At 50.8% G+C, this 17223-nt stretch overlaps 1 protein-coding gene across 5 annotated transcripts in view; it reads right to left on the bottom strand.

Moving 5' to 3' along the window:
- Window positions 1-17223, bottom strand: part of ARHGEF10 (Rho guanine nucleotide exchange factor 10) — a 100700-nt gene that overhangs the window by 41206 nt on the left and 42271 nt on the right. For 4 of the 5 annotated variants that reach the window (XM_035700060.2, XM_025445661.3, XM_025445659.3 and 1 more), the window contains exons 6-11: window positions 16958-17034; window positions 14560-14616; window positions 8192-8355; window positions 6169-6285; window positions 4158-4272; window positions 848-954 (exon numbers count right to left, since the gene is read on the bottom strand). In XM_035700060.2, the coding sequence (XP_035555953.1) occupies window positions 848-954; window positions 4158-4272; window positions 6169-6285; window positions 8192-8355; window positions 14560-14616; window positions 16958-17034 (637 nt within the window). The remainder of the gene's footprint in view (window positions 1-847; window positions 955-4157; window positions 4273-6168; window positions 6286-8191; window positions 8356-14559; window positions 14617-16957; window positions 17035-17223) is intronic. The other variant, XM_025445662.3, reaches the window with a different exon arrangement.

The following is a 17223-nucleotide window of genomic DNA, read 5'->3' on the forward strand; positions in this document are numbered from 1 at the left end:
TATGACGAGGACAGGATTCTGACATCACACAAGAAAACACCTTTGAAAGGTGGAAGAGTCGATTATTTTTTTTGGCCCAGAGCTTTTGGCCAAAGACCCAGGCAGGAGGCGGAGGCCAGTGGGCAAAGTGAGGCCGCTCGGGCCACAGACACGCATGCGCATCCCTGGGACGCGCCAGGCATGGTGCTGGGCACCGCCGTCGGGCCTGCAGAGTCTGGGCTGTGACGGCCGCCAGGACGTGGACACGAGCGCAGGATCTCAGTCAGGCCAGGCCGCCTCTAGGACCCCCTCCTCGCAGGCCGCCACCCCGCCCTAAGCCAGGGACAGCCGCGCCACCCTGCGGGGAAGACGGCACCCCATGCGGAGGGCCCGCAGCTAAGGGCCGGCACGGTTACAAACCGTCCTCTCCGCAAGGACTGTTCGGGGCCCCAGGGTCCAGGCAAACGTCAACGCCTCTGGGGTCGTACGCAGGCCGGTGAAGGCACAGCATGCCTGCAGGGACACAGCCCACGAGGCCGAGCCGACCCCGAGCCCCCGACACCCCAGACTCTGCTCCACGCTGTCCTGAGCTTTCTCTTCCTTTTACCCAAAGATCATCAAACGGGCACCCCGAACTCCGTCCCCTCGACCACCTGTCTCCCGAGGTTGAGACCCTCGGTCACGTGCCGACAATCCCATCAGTTGCTGGAAGCCTCTGTCTTCCTCTGCCTCGGGGGCACGACGCACACGCCGTTTACCCACAGGGTGAGAGCCGGTGTGAGTCGCGCCCACACTCTCTCTGGGGGTGACGCTCAGGCGGCTGCTGGGCCGAGGGGCAGGGGCTGAGCCCGGAGAAGCTGCCTCCTACCTGCTGCTGAGACAGGCCCTCAGGCATCGGCGTCAGGATGGCTTCCGGATGCTTGCACTCAACGTCAATGAACAAATTCTGCTCCTCTTCAAGACAGGATCTGTGGTCTTAAAAAGAGTCAGAAGGCATGAATTCCACATTGACGCAATATATTCCTAATGGTACAGTGTGATTAAAAAAAAAAAAAAAAGCAGTCAAATCAATGCTCTGGGCAGACACTCCAATCTTCCGCGTGTGCTTTCCACCTGGCAGTGATGAAACTGCATTTTAGCAAACCCAAGAAAATATCCTTTCCACTAGGGGAACACGGGGCCCACCTAGATTTGGAATTTTCAATACTTTGAAGTCGAATTTCGTACGGCGGAGGTGCCGCCTGAAGAGCTGGCTGGTGTTCAGAAATAGACACTTCAATGCTTAACGTCAAACAGCTCGATACTTGCGAGCGTGGGGTCACGTGGGTTTCTTACCGTTGGGTTTTCACTATTGGCTTGAACTCTTCTATTACAACAAGTAAGTCTAAGTTACTTTAAAAAAAAAATAGATTGCTATCAAACAAGGTTAAGTTTTTAACCTAGAAGAACAGAGAAATAAATCTCCAAAATACTGTGTTCAGAAGCAAAGAAGGGAGGCTAAGACCCACCCTCAGTAATCCGCCAAATACTCGGTGGATTTCCTGACTTTCCATCGGCGTTTCTCACTGGGAAAGCACAGCTTCCGTCGAATCAAAACATTTAGACCCAAACTAAAATCACTTTAAAAAACTGGGCTGTAGCTAAATACAGAATCCACAAAACGGCTGGAAAACTGGAAAGCAGAGGAATTCTTAGGTAGTAAGAGCCAGAGATGACCAAATCCAAATACCCAGAACCCGGCTGCACAAAAAAGTCTCTGAGGAGCATTGAAAACCCGACCAGGGTCTACACGGCCCCGAGACGGGCCCAGGCCCCGAGCGCCCAGCACACCTCCTGCCGGGGGCCGGGACCATGGGAGCCCCGCTCGGCACCCACGAGGCGGAAGGGGCGGCCCCGTGGAGGACGGTCCCTGCTTTCGCACAGAGCTAGACGTCCTCTTGCCCTAAGACCCAGCAACCACGCTCCTTCGTGTTTACCCAAAGCAGCTGCTGCCTTCTGCCCCGTGAAAGCTGAACGGACGCAACCACAGTTCATCCACGGCGGCCAAAGCCTGAGGTGACCAGCACGCCCCTCGGTAGGCGATGGGCACAAGCCACAGTCGCGCACACACGGGACAGACGCGGGACAAAGAGCCTTCAAGCCATGAACGGACGGGGGAGCCGGGACCACAGGTCCCTAGGGGAAGAGACCAGAGTGACGAGTGTGCGCTCCTGATGATGCCCACCCCGACCAGTCCAGGCCGGTGACGCCGCAGAGACGGCACAGAGATGAGAGGCCGCTGGGCTATGGCGGAGGGTGGGCCGTGCAGGCGGCGGCGGGGGCGCAGGGCATGAAGCCACGCTGGGGGCAGCCTGTCCCTGGGCTTGTCCCCAAGCCTGCAGCCCGCACCACCCTGACACCCAAGGGGTCTGCGTACACCAGGACTCTGGGTGATGAGGACACGTCTATGCCGCTTCATCAGTTCTAACAAAGGTGCCAACTGGTTGGGCGGGGGGGGGGGGGGGGGGGGGGGGGAGGCTGGTGGAGGATGGTGCAGGGGCTGGTAGGGGAGCTGCAGCGGGGGAGCTGGCATTGGGGGGAGGCTGTGACGGCAGGGGGCGGGGTATATATGGAAAACCTCTGCGCTGTTTTTGCAGTTTTGCTGTGAATGTAAAATTGATCTCAAATAATAAAGTCTTAAAAAGAAATAGAAACAGACCCTTCTAGTAAGCAGAGCTGCCTCGGGCTTCACTGGTCCCAGGGCTGCGGGACCTCGGCACTTGGGATTTCTTAAAAGCTCCCACTTGATGCAGGAGGACAGCCAAGATGCAGAACCACTAAGTCAGCCCATCCTGCCCGGCACGGACCCACCGATCCTGGTTCAGGGTCTGGGGCGGGGCCTCAGCCAGCCCTTCAGACCACCGGGACCACCCGGACCACCACGGCCCAAATCCCAAGCTCAGCACCTCTCGGGCCCTGCCCGTGCTCTGCAGGTGTTGATCCTGGGGGCACCCGGCAGACGCTCTGCACCTCGTCGGGGACACACCCCATCAGAACCCCCGACCCAGCCGTCTCCTCTCCAAGTGACCTGCTGGGGCTGCGCCCACCCTTCCTGCGTCCTGTTTTGAGACGCTAAGACTTCACTGGGACGGGAATTCATACCAGCATCTAGTTCATTTTAATGCCAATGGCACTGTCTCGCGAGGCTGCTCCTCAGGGAGGCACGTTTCACGGTGCTTTCCAGGCACGGTCGCCAGCGGGGCTCGGCTCACGCCAGCATGGGTGTGCCCCTTATAACACGCGTGCAAACAATGAAGTCGTGTTTAAGGGGATCCGGCGGCATCTGGGTGCCACCCCGGGAGAGGGGGCTCAACCACCCTGTGAGTAACCAGCATTCTCTCAGACGCCGGCCAGTCCTTGGCCCGCAGCGTGCTGTCCACGTGGAGCACACCAGACTCCACCGCTCTCTCAGACAGACAGAAGGCGCGGGCCCCGGCGCCCCGGCCAGGGTCTCGGAGAGCCTGAAACTTCCGGAATCATCCCAGATCCTTCCTCACCAGCACAAGGGTTCCTAAACCCCCTGCTTAGAACAAGACCTCCTGAGCTCGTGTCCTTGTGGAAAATACTCACACGAGGACGGACACTCTGAACGCATCACCAGTTATGCATCATTAAGAATAAATTTGCAGGGCGCCTGGGTGGCTCAGTCGGGTACACGTCTGCCTTCAGCTCAGGTCTGGATCCCGGGGTCACGGGAGCGAGCCCCGTGTCAGGGAGTCTCTGTCTCCCTGCCCCCCTTGCTCGTGCTCTTTCTTTCTCAAATGAATAAATAATTTTTTTTTTTTAAAGGACTAGACTTGCTGAGAATCCAGAGTGACTGGGGTCCCGGGATACGCGAGGGGATTTCGGGAGGGAGCGCAGAGAGCGCAGCCGCCAGGGCCCATGTGCCGAGGGGAGACATCAGAAGAGGAGTGACGTCTCCCACCCACAAGAACCCGTCACTTTCCAGTGCCCCAGGTGTGCGTGTGCCCTGAGCCCCTGCACAGACCCGTGCGCGCCCTCAGCTGAGAGGCAGGGGAGACCCAGGCGGCCCGGCGACAAGCACGGTGCTGGGGGCGTGCGAGGTGCCCGCGGCCACGCTTGGCGCCGCCCACACGCTGCGAGGCGAGGGGAGCTTGGGTGCAAGCCGGGCCACACACCTGCAGCCATGAAGGACCTGGTCCGAATGAGAGAGCGGCCTCTCTTGACGGCAGCCTTGGTCTTCTCGAGCCCGTCCTTGGTGCCCTCCTTGGCGGCCTTCATGAGCTTCTGCATCTGCACAAAGACAGGGAAACGTGAGAAGTCGCGCCGTTGATAAAAACCCACTTGCCGCATTTATTTTATTTTAAAAGAATACTGTCAAGTAGCTTGGTCTTAACGTCCCCGGAAATTGGCTCTGTGTTCTGGGGGAGCTTGCTCGCTCGTTGTGTGTACACGTGTGTGGCTCGGGCCACGTTCTGTTTGTTGAATAAAGAAAGACAGAAAGAAGAGCGAACTTTAACGAGATCCCTTCCTTGACCTGGGGGGACGGTCCCCCGCTGCGTGTGAACGTCAGTGTCCATCTTGCAGTGGCGGCTCAGACACAGAGAGCTCTGCAGACGTCAGAGGCAGAGGAAGGGAGCGCGCACGTCACACGCACTGTGGCCCCGGCTGCTCCTGCACGTCCTCTATTCCCCCGAGGCTCGACCAGCTGCCCCCCAACCCCGTGCCCTCTCACTAGCCAGGACCCTGCCAGCTGCACGTGCCCCACTCCCGAGCCCCGTGTCCTCCCTCCCCACCTCGAGGACGCGCCGTCTCCCCGGCCGCGCTGGGCCTGCACCCTGTCCCCTCGCCCAGGGCTCGTCCGTCTGCAAGGCGCCTCCGCTTCGTCTCCTGACCCACACGGCCTCCCAGATCCCACCCTTCCTTACCCCGTGCCGGCCCGCTGAGCCAGGCCCCGGCCAGGGTCCCTCGAGTGAGACGTAGAGGACCGTGAACAGAAGGCAGCCTGCAAGGTGGCGGCGCGCCCTGTCCTCGAGCAGCGGCAGAGGTACAGGGTGTGGGGAGCTGTGGTGCTGCCCCGGGTCACAGGCAGCCAGGAGACAGCCAGGCCCCTGCCCCCTCCTAACGTCCGCTTCTTACTGGATGGAGGGGCCTGCTTGGCCTGGCCCTGGCTACTTGCCCTGTCTTGCTGCTCCCTGCGGCCCAACGCGGGCGGCTCGCCCTGCCTCTCCCTGCTGCCTGCAGACTCCTCCCCCGAGCTGGCCTCCATCACGCGTCCCCCATGACCTACGACCGAGCTCATGCTTCTCGAGAGAACCGCGCCAGGCCCCAGACCGTGTGGCCTGTGCCTTAGACGCTGCATGGGAACCAGCCGGAGGCTGACCTGAGTGACGGGACCCCAGGGCTTCGCTCCTGCCGGGGGAGCCCGGGGCACAAACACTCGGGACTTGAGCAGGTGACTACGACGAAGACCTTTCTAAGTGAACATCTATTTCAGCTAGACGCCACTTAACACATACGCACAGAATCACAAAATGTGGGAAGGACAGACGACCTCGTGGACGTGAACACTACTTGACAGTGCCCTTTTAAAACACACCCCCAAGGCCTGGCCGCCTCCACTGCACACCTAGCGGCTCTCGAACGTGCTGGTCTCGGGAGCCCTTTACGCTCCTAAAAATACCAAGGGCCCCACGAGCTCCGTTTATCTGGCTCTCGCTGGCCCACATTTACTGGATGAAGAGTTAAAATTGAAAACGGCAATCAAGCTTTTATGAATGTTCATTTAAAAATAATAACGAAGCTATTCCACGTTATCCAAGTAGCGCACTCATGGAAAGTTCCTGCGTTTCCCAAACAGCAAGAGGGGTGCTGCCGTCGTGCACGCGTGGAACGTGCTTCGGGCCGAGACACGGCGGATCCCGCCCCGGGGGCTGTGGCGTCACACACGCCGCGGGCCCCGGAGCAGCCCCGTCCGCGGGTAAGAGGAGGAGACAGGGAAGCAGTGTCTCAGATTTCACAGGAACCCGCGACGTGGGCCGTGGTGCCACCGGGACGCCCAAGAGCACACCGAGAACCACCGTTCAGATGTAAAGGCCGCCTTGGTCGCCCTGGAGCTTCGCTCCAAAGCACGGCCCACGTCTGAATGAGCGTTTTCAGTGCAGCTGGTCAAAAAAGGGACCACACTACCTTCGGTTCATGCCTCTGCTTTAGCTGCTGAGTCTCTGAGGCTCCCACCGCGTCTGCCACCAAAGCTCTCATCTTTTTCTCATAGTGCTCCTTGAAACGGGTTAGGTCATGGGAAAGCTACAGCATAAAGAGACACAATCTTTTCACAAAGACGCTCCTTTCAGTACTTTGCGACAATCTGACGTTGAGAGGGCGCAGCGGCGGGGGCCCCGCGCATCACGGGGAGCCCCCAGTTCTGGCCCAACTCCTGAGAGATAAAAATGAGGAAGTCAAACACGTGGAGCAAGGAGGCTGCTTCGGATGAGCCAGACGGGGGACTTTTCCGTGCCAGACGGGCAAATGCAGAAACGAGACGACCCGGGATGTCATTCACACGTGTTCTGAGGACGTTAAAAGGACCAAACGGGTAAATAAAATGTGTATGAAAGTATCCTCTTGGGGCGGCACCAAGGCAGGAGACACCCGAGGTCAAGGCCGCCCTCCAGACAGGGTGTCTGCCTGGGAACAGCCATGGGAACAGGGGCTCAAGTCTCCACACTGACGGGAGGAGAGATGCAGGTCCAACACCTTCCACGTGACACACGGCTCGGACCTGAGAACCCAGGCCTCGTGCTTCTCTAGTGTGTTTCCCACGTCAACCTGGGCAAAGACACTCTAAGCAAATTTCGGTTAAAAAAAAAGGACTCTCCGACCTGTCAACAGGCGACCAGTAGGCCGGCTCAACACCGTGACTTGCACCAGCATGCCCGGTCCCTCCACGGCCCTTCCGGCTTGCTGGCCCTGCTCTCAGCTGCCCCAGGGGCGGCCGGGCCGGGGCGAGGGAGCAACGAGGATGCCCGTGTGATCACCGGCTCCCAAGCCACCCTGTGGGCCATTCCCCGCTGGGGGGTGGCCTCTCACCCGGAATTTCAGGGGTGCCTGTCCAGGAAAGGGGGTCCCTTCGGAGGGTGAGGAGGGCAGTGTCTGTCCAGTAAGCGTGTGACTGGCTCGTCAGGGGGCACCCAACACCCAACACCCAACCCACCGCCGGAAGGAAACTGAAGAGTGTTTTCCCCACTCTTCCGAGGGGCCTGTGCACAGCTCTCCTGGGGGGCGGGAGGGGGCGGGGAGTGAATCCCAGGGCGGCTTCCCTCAGGAGCCTGGGCTGTGCTGCCCGCTGCCAGAGGGCGTGCAATGACGTGAGGGGCTCGGGCGACCCGCACGAAGCCGTAGGTTCTTCCTGAGTCTCGTGAAGCCCATTCACAGACTAGGAGAACACTAGGTGACCTGTAACCACATGCAAGCCGGGTGCACGGGGGCCCCGCCCCATCCACCGCGCTGCCTCCTGGGCGCAGGCGTCACCCACACAGTCACGGTGGCCGGGCATCGATGCCGTCACGGTCTGCACCCACAGGGTCACACAGCAGCCTCCGTCTGCCTGTGGCCTGCCACTCAGCCCCACACAGAAAGCATGTCTGTGAACGCGAGTGCGGATCACCCCTTTCACCGACAGCCAGAGCCCAGCAGCCGAGAGCAAGGGCACAGCCACTCACCACTGAAAACCACGAGTCTCCGCCAGAGGATCTGCCTCAACGCAAGTGCTCCCGGGCCCGCATCCGCCCAACTCCAGGAGTCACACTCCTGATGTCTGAAGTTCCTCCTAGACCTCCATCTCACGAGGCCCGCACACGCGTGCACACACACCCCCAGGTCTCTGTCCTTCACCATCATCCGTGTCTCAGAGACCCGACTCCGACCGCTCAGGGCGCACGGACCCCGTGACGGTGCACAGACAGCAGGACGTGTACGCAGCACAACACAGAGGACGACTACTTAGGGCCTTCTCGGTGGGTCTGTTTATAAAAACTCCCCGCGATGATTACACACACAATGTAAAATCAGGGACCCTTCCCTACCGCTTAGCCTTCCTCACACCACACAGCGACATCCTAAAAACACTTAGATATTACGGAACACAAATTTTATTGTCCTGTTTGCGTGTTAACGTGAGATGCTCTGTCTCTCACACACACTGAACACATACTTGCTTTTTGTGGTTGCTGCGCAGGAAGGACCTGGGGACCCCATTCTTGCACTCCGAGTCACTCTGCTCCTCGTAACTTTCGAATTCACTCGAGCTCCATCCGTATTCCAAGGAGCTGTTTCCACCTTCCTCTCCATTCTCCACGTCGTCATAAATCATTTCATCTGAGGGCAAAAATGCCAAAATGAAATATCTCCGGTTTGGGGGTTGGGGGCGGCGACGTGCAGGGTTGGAAAGGGCGCTCGGGAGCCCCCAGCCCAGGCATCTCCTGAGGGCCGCTGGTCTATAAGAATCTACCAGAATTATGCCAAACAACTTATCAGCCATAAGAAGATAAATGTACGGAATACAGGCAGAGTAGACAGGGAGGCGACAGGCGTATCAATGATAGAAATACTCAAATATGAACACATGTGAAGCTCACGGGAAACAACTGAATTTTGCCTTTGTGCTAATAATGGTCTAATAAGTCTTATAACCTATTACTGCTTTTAAAATGTCGTAATCACATCAGTCATTCCAGAATCAGTGAAGAACACATGTCTATGCCACCAAATACAAGAACAAGGGAGCTTGGGTTGAAAAGTTGCAAAGGCTTTGATTCCCCCATCGTTTACTTCGTAATCTGTATTCTGCAAAAGTGAATTCGCCGAGCCGAGCCGCCTTACAGGCACTCCCACGGCAAGGACATTCACCACCAATTAATTAATCTTTCTAATAGTTACAAAGGCCACAGATCCACAGCAAGTAACTGTGATATGCCTTGACCAATGCAAAAAAAAAACCCAGTGGAACAAAAAATACAGATGGATCTGCTATTTGCAGTGCCGTGCGGCTGGTGGCCGACTTTCCAGGAAGGACAATGTCTACAAACTTCTAGGGTATCAGTGTCTTGATTTCTATTACTTATTAAACACAGGAGCATAAATGGTTATTTCAGCTGGAGTTTCTCAGGTACAAGTGTCTTGTTAAGAGTAACTTCCTGCTTAAATTATCACTGCAGGACAGTACAAAGTTAGATAAAAGACGGCATTTCCACACCCGAGAATACATTCACGTTTCTTGATTAGATGTTTCCCATAGGCATCCTCAACTGTCCTCTGTAATAAAACTTGGCCTTAAAAATCTTCAGTAATTAAGCCCTGATGGATAGATTCTTTAGGGCCGAGAGCCAGCTTTGTATATATAAGGACATTTAAAGGAAAACATCTGTTTTCACTGGAAATGAAAAGTAGATACGAATTTGTCACTTTGAAAATTCCTATAATATTTCAGATTGCCCTGGCCTCACATTTCGTCTCCACTGGATTCAGATTAATTCCACAACATAAAACAGAAATCCAAATTTCTGGTTAAAAGCTCTATGGAGTAAATGTCATCTGGATAAAACCGCCCAATATTTGAAAATGAGTTCACTTTCCAGAAGCCGCAGTGGTGTGGTTCAGTGTGCCTGAAGGACACCTACAACTGACCACCTGCTGGACAACTGGGGCAACAGGGCAGGTGGGGGTGCGGCCGGACTCCGGCTTAGCGGCTACGTGTGAGGCAGGGCCAAGAGCCATGCCGACGACATTTGGCCACGAGTGGAGGCACCCGCTGACCTTCCACAGACCGGTCAGCAATGAGGTGCCCAAACATGCAGAAATGTGCCTGTGCGCTGTCCCCCCAGTGTGGTTCATAAACCTTGAAGCTGCCAGATTAGCACGGCCTCCTCCCTTCACCCTCTGGACGTCGGGCTAGTGTGTCTGCAGGAAACAGTCTGCACACACAGCACGGCAGGTGTCGCTCACGCCTACAGCAAGACCTCCAGACTGCGGGAGCCAGCTGCAGGTGCACCAGCTGGTCCCAGCTCCGGGGAGACAGTGGAGGGTCCTGCTCTCGGGTGAGCCCTGCTCTAGGGTGGGCTGGATGGCTCGTCCATCTTGGGGAAGTAAGAGCCATCACAAGCACAAGCCCAACAGACCTTTAACTTAGGTACATTACCACTCAGTGGTCAGAATGTGGGAGAATAATGCTCCTCCGTGCTCTGGAAAGGGCTCTTTGGGCCCCCCCTGCATCCTGAAACTTTCAAGGCCTCTCTACAGTGTCTCGTGAACTACAGATGATTGACGGTTTGTGAATTATGAGGCCCTCTAGAGCTCCTGGATGCACAGATTGATGCCTTCCGACACTGGAAAGTAAACCCACGCACAGGGCAGGTGTTTCTCCCACAAGCCAGCGAAGGAAAGCTGGTCTACCTGGCTGAGATTCTTCTGGGCAGTAACCGTGCTACCTGCCCCAGGCCAGGACGCGCCTAAGAAGTGCTACTGTGGCGATGGCTACATCACCCCGCAAGTGTGCTTTGTCCCACTAAACTGTGCGCTCTAAACTGGTTAAAATCATCAGTTTGATGCAGTGTGCACTTTACCACAATTTTAAAAATACATAGATGGTCACCATCATGTCTCATGAGAAATTCTTCAGTATCCACCCAGTACTGTGATAGAACTTCACCTTAAATGACTGTATTTTGCACAAAGCACACAGGCCTCTGCTCTCCCTCGGATGCGTCTGTGTCTCCATCGTTTACCAGACAGCTGATATCCTAGACAGCTCGAATTCTACAATCAGACTCACAAGGAACCTCAAAAATCTAGTTGCACCTACTTCACTGACCATATTTAATTATCAGATACTTTAAATGCATCAAAAAGCACCAAACAGGCATGTTCGTTTGAACTGATGCAACGTCTGCCCCTATAAAGGCCGCAGCACGAAGCAACATGCACACAGCCAGAGCCCTGTCCTCTCCCCCAGGTTGGGAAGAATCAGGCCTGGCTTGTAGCTGTCCATCTACCTGAGGTGTGTGTCTATCTAAAGGCCATATGCACCCTACCCCTATGTATCTTGCTTTTTGCTCAACATTGCTTTTGAGTGTGTGTGCACACACGTGTGCACATTATTCATTTTTAACTGCAGTATAATGGTCTGTTGTATAAATTCACTGCCCTATGTGGATCCTTTTCCCTCATCTTTTGCTCTTCACAAATAGCGCTGCAGATAAGCATCCCTGCACGTCTCTCCTTGAAAGCGGGCATGAATTTCTCTGGGAAACACACCTGCCAGGGGACCACTGGTTTGTACCACCATCTACACATTTGCTAGGTCTTACTAAGGCATTTTCTCAAAATGACTGTGCCACCAAGGTGTTTAACAAGCAAAGAGCAAAGGGCCACAGAGGGGACCAGGACCTTCTGTGATCCTAACAAGGGAGCATCCTGGCTGACGTGTGCGTGAAAGCACACGCACCACACACACCAGGGCCCTGCTGGGCACCGTCCTCACAGGGACACAGCTGGCTCTACCCACAACGGCTGTCACCTTTGGTAGGGAGACTACTGGCAGGCTTCTGTTGGTGTTTAAGTGTTGGAGGCCCCAGATCACCCCTTTTGTGTTGGGAAAGGCCTACCTGGGCGCGTAAATTACCCAAAACTAAATTTCAAGCTTGCTTTTAGAGAAAACAGTCTTTAATTCCCACTTTATTTGCAGCATGTATTTGAATAACTACCTGGGAGAACATTTACTCATAAGCACGTCAGTTTTATTTATAAAGGGACCCAAATGTTAAATTTGTCTCCCTCAATGTAGGAATCCAGAGCAGAGAGGACTCCATGAGCTGAACCTAGATCAGCGCTCAGTAGGTAACAGCATCCACAAGCACTGGATGGATAAATGGAATCCATGTGGAATGAATAAATTACCACTTGCTTCTAATTCTTCATCATTTGGTGCGCTGGATGTAGATCACAGGAACACGTCCTTTATTAGACTGAGGACGTTTCCTTCTATTATAAGTTTTCAACACTGAATGGCCGTTGAATCTTATCAAGTGCATTTTAGGCATATATTGAGATGAGCCTAAGGCTTACGTCCATTAGTCTGTTCCTGTGGAAAAGATGGTAAAGAACCCGCTAATGTTAAGGGATCCATAAGCCCCTGAGACAAATCTAAAGGGTTAAGGGTGGCTTTTGCTTGTTGGGATACTGCTGGATTTTATTTCTTTACATTTTCATTAGGATGTTCAGCATCACCCCTTTGGGTGAAGGGGGTTTATGCTTATACTAACACCCTAGAGTGAGTTACCTGCTCCTGTCTTCTACTGCCCACTGGAACTGTGTGTAGAGCAGAGGAACTGCCTGTCCCCTGATGGGTTAGCCACTCTGAGATGAGGACTCTGATCCTAGTGGGCCGTCTGGTAGATTATTAAGCAATTAATTCTATATCGTGAATCATCGTACATTAACGTTTTCTACTTCAAAAGCAGTCCGAGTGTTTCAACTGAATGCTATCAAGTTGTTTCTAGAATCCCTTTATGGTGTGAGTTTCTACTGTAGTTTGTTGCTCCTGATCCATCTTTCCTTCCTTCTCTCTCCTCCCAATCAGATCCTTTCTTCTCAACACTACCCAAGGCTCATCTATTTTTGCATTATTTTTAGAGAACTACTCCTTGGTTCTGTCGATACTTTCTATTATTTGTTTTCTGTTTATCACTTTCGCTGCCACCATTTTCATTTCCTTCTATTTTCTCTGTCCTCACCTTTGCTATTCTTTTAAATGACTGAGATGGATGCTGAGCTCATTATTTTTCTATCTTCTTTTATTAACAGATGCCATTGTGACTATAATTCATTATTTTAAATCCATCCCATAAGAACTTATGTAATGTTTTCACTATTATATAAGTCAAAATGTTTCTAATTTTCTTTGTTTTCAGCCTTTTCTGTGAGCTAAGAACTAGTCTTATTCTTAATATTCAAATGTTTCTTTTCATTGATTTTTTAAAATCAGGGAATGAGGCCTGAGTAACAATTCCTTGGCATTTATTAAGATTTGCTTTGATAAATGCTATATAATTTTTATAATTATTCCATGTGTCTGGCGAAAAAATGTGTATTCTGAAACTATTAGCTTCTTCAGGTTGATTGTATGCTGCGTTCTTCTGCAATCTACTAATCTTACATCCAATATCCATGACAGTGGAAGGAGCTTTGTAAATATCTCCCACTCCAATTATGTACTTAACTATTGCTGATTATATCTCAGTCATATTTTGCTTTATATAAATTTGGAGAGGTCTTGTTAGGTGCACATAAGTTCAGAACTGTTATAGTTCTCTCCTGTGAAGGACTCTATAGCCTAACATTCAATATATTAGAGTAATACTAGCTATATTTTGGTTGGAATTGGACTTATATTTCTTTTTCCATCCCCTTACTTACAAATGTTTTGTATCCTTATATAGCTCTCCTAAGAATTCATAACTAGCTCTGTTATTTTATCCAACCTGAGAATTTTTTTTATGGGCAACTGGACTCCATTTATATTTACTATAAATAGCAATATATTTGGGCTAATTTTGCCATCTTTTTTCATATTATTTGCCATTCTTCCTTATTTTACATTTTCTTGCTTTCTACTAGATTGGGTTTTTCTCTACTGGTTTGGAAGTTAAATAATCTATTTCTGTTCTTTTAGTAGTTGCCCCTAAATGCAGACCCAATCTATCACAGCAAAAAACCCACAAGCATTATCTATACCCAATTTGTGAAAAATGCAGATATTAGATGCTGAGGATCTGCCACCATCAGGTGACAGGTACCACTGCTAGGGGCTTGTACCCCACCCTGCAGCTACACTCGTGAAATGAAACAATACTATTAGTACTGTCTTAGTCGATACTTGTTTCGATTCATTCACAAAGTCATTATTTGCATGCTATTCTTTTTTCATTGGGTTCAGTACACCTTTCCTTGAAATGCAAGGTGAAATAGATTTTAGAGCCTGAGTGGTAAATCTCCCCAATCTTTACCTGATACTGCCTTTGTTTCCTTCTTTTTAAACCCTCGTGCTTTGGTATTAGAGCATCGACTTGTGCTCAGCAGTTTTAAGTGCATGTGCCTAGGTATGGATTCGTGCTTGACTCTGATTTTGTATTTCTACAATCTGAGAACTTATATCAGTCTTCAATTGTACAAAAGTATTAGTACTTCCTTCTTCAATTTTCTCACTTAAATAACTTACTAAGTATATGCTGGCACTTACAGCTTTCATGTTTCTTACCTTCCCATTCCTATTTTTCACATCTTTAACTCTTTCTGCTTCTCTACATTAACCAATCACTCTATGTAACGTGCTATAACCGCACACACCTATGTGCACGGACCCATATTCTAACCCATAATATCATTGATATTATAAACATACAAAACATAAAACACATATTAAGCTGTGTATCTAGGGACTGTGTACAAACCAGCTATTTTTTTTACACACAAATGGAGACACTGAAAAACTGAATCCTCTAAAACTCAATTACAGGCAATTCAAACCTGGTTCAGAGTCTGAATTTTCTCTTGGCACATCATCATAAATGGCTTCTTCTGGATCTGGAATAAAAAGAGGGAAATGTTTAAAAACCGACCAAGACCAACCAAGTATAATTTACACTGTTTAGGGCCACAGTCTCCTATGATGCTAAAATTATTCTAAAAGTTAGTTTGTAAGGGCTAATTCATTACACCTTACTGAAGCATAAGCGTTACTTTTAGGACAGGATGTTTTCTTGGGATTGAAGGATGACACTCTACCTGAACCAGCTGTGAAATCTCTCCAACAGAGAGTTTTGTGGCTTCTAGGCCAACTTAGTCCATTATTTTGTGTTCATCCATACATCTCTATGTGGCTCTTTATAAATATTTTTAAGTCTATGAAGTTAACGTGTTCTGGTATGCAAAGAAACACAAAGGTGGAGTACAAAGTTTCAGAAGTAAAGAGACAGCTCAACTGGGGCTATATTAACAGGACGCTGCTAAAATAAACCCATCATTCTGTGATATTCTGAACCACTGGATAGGGGAGTAGGCATAGGCGAGGGTGAGAAGGTACACCTGTTAGGATAAAATCTCTCCAACTATATTCGTGTCCTCTGAAGCTGTAACAAGTTTTCCTAAGAAAAAGTGGGGATCTCCCACAGGCAAACTACTCAGTGCATCCTGTATGAGCGGGTGACGTACGAGAGCAGCAGTGAAACTAGAGACGCATTTAAATATTTGTAAGAGTTTGGGCCTTACGTGGAAATCAACCACACTACAAAGTCTTACATAATGAAAGCCATAGAGGTCACTGGTGACTAAGCAACAACAAGAAAATGAGGTAAATACTCTGAACTCCTCCTCTGATATCAAGTTACTGTTACGTGGGGGCGGGGGGGGGGGGGAAGCAAATTCAGGAATGCTCCTCGTTCTCTTGCTGCTGTCAAGTCCCCATACGGGACACATTTGCTTCCTTGCAAGAAAATTAACTGCATTCACGATAAGCACTTCTACTCTTGTTAGATAACGTGATGGACGCTCATATGTGGACCTTTGAAAAACACAGCTGGGAGCTGCTTGAGTCCACTGACATGCAGATTTGTTTTTGATGTCTGCAGTACATACCACAACTGTGTTTTCATGGATTTATGATTTTTCTAATTACATTTTCTTCTCTTTAGATTACTTTATTACAGGGATGCAGTATATAACAGGTGCATAAAATAGGAGTTAGTTGACTGTATATGTCACCAGTAATGCTTCCAGTCAACAGGAGGCTATTAAGTAGTTACGTCTTGGGGGGAGTCAAAAGTTATACCCAAGGGAGGCTGGGTGGCCCCATCAGTGAAGCAGCTGCCTTTGGCTCAGGTCACGATCTCGGGTCCCAGGACTGAGCCCTGCATCAGGCTCCCTGCTCAGTGGGGAGTCTGCTTCTCCCTCTGCCCCTTCCCACTGCTTGTGCACTAATAAATAAATCTTAAAAAAAGTTACACCCAAATCTTTTATCGTGGTAGGGGTCATCACCCTTAACTTCTGTGTTACTCTAATTAACTGCCACTTGTGTAATAAAACAAGGAATAGGAGAAAGTCAGACAAATTTTACTTTGGAAAGGAATTTGCTAGAAAATAAGATAACGATTCCATCCTGTAATGATCTCGATTTAACAGCCCCCCTAGCAGAATCATCTATTTATGCTAAGTTCCTTGTTTGACAATGTCATAATTAAAATCAGAATGACACATTCCAGGAGGTAATTTAATAATTAGCTAACCATTAAGATGGTTTTTTCTTGGAAGTTAATCATATAACATAATTATACAGAAATTAGCGAGCCAGTGTGGATAATAAAGGGATAATTAGAAAAGCCATCTTTACTTTTCTTTGAAAATTAAAAATCAAATCTGGTTAAAAATAGCTCAGCTTTCTAAGCCACACGTGGAACAGAAGATCTGGCGTGCCATCTGGATGGTGGGCTGGCTTAACCAGCCACCCACCCCCTTTTCAACATGGTAGCATGAAAAAGCATCTTAGTGAGAATCACGAGAAAAATAACCTGATTGAGGTCTCAGTGGGGATTTGCTGACCGTGGGCCCAGGTCAAAGCACCAGTTCCCTAAGTATATGACTGTCATGACAAAACCCAAAAACCGTCCCAGGAAGAAACAGTCAGGAGGAAATATGTGCTGGGATGGGGTAAGCAGAGATGTTCTGATAGGGTTTAAAGGAAGGGCTTCAGAGAGGGCCAGGGACAGTGGCCACAGCCCCGGTTAGTACGTTAGACAAGTGAATACGTTTCTGAAGTTTTGGGTCTGACCAGGACATGAGAATGATCAGCAGAACGTGATGAAAACCCATCATCCCCCTGGGAGGCGTCCTCCGTGAGCCCGGCGAGGACCCCGTGGCCAGTGGTACTTACTCTCCATCCACGCGGTGTTGGCCGGGTCTGCGACCCACCGGGCGAGCGCGCTGTCCTCCTTGTGCACGCGGTCCTCACTAAGAGGGAAGGAGCCACAAGACACAACAGTGAGTCCTTCAAGAGACGGCCGGATGTCCGCAGAGGGTACATGTGTGTAAGTTCTGTTTCCCCAGATATTATTACAGCTGTTCTGTGCTGAGAATAATGTGCTCTGAGCTTTTACATTTTACAGTATGAATTGTACAGTATCTGCGCATTTTATTTAC

Source organism: Canis lupus, chromosome 16 (genome assembly GCF_003254725.2).
Source record: "Canis lupus dingo isolate Sandy chromosome 16, ASM325472v2, whole genome shotgun sequence".
In the NCBI taxonomy this organism is placed as follows: Eukaryota; Metazoa; Chordata; class Mammalia; order Carnivora; family Canidae; genus Canis; species Canis lupus.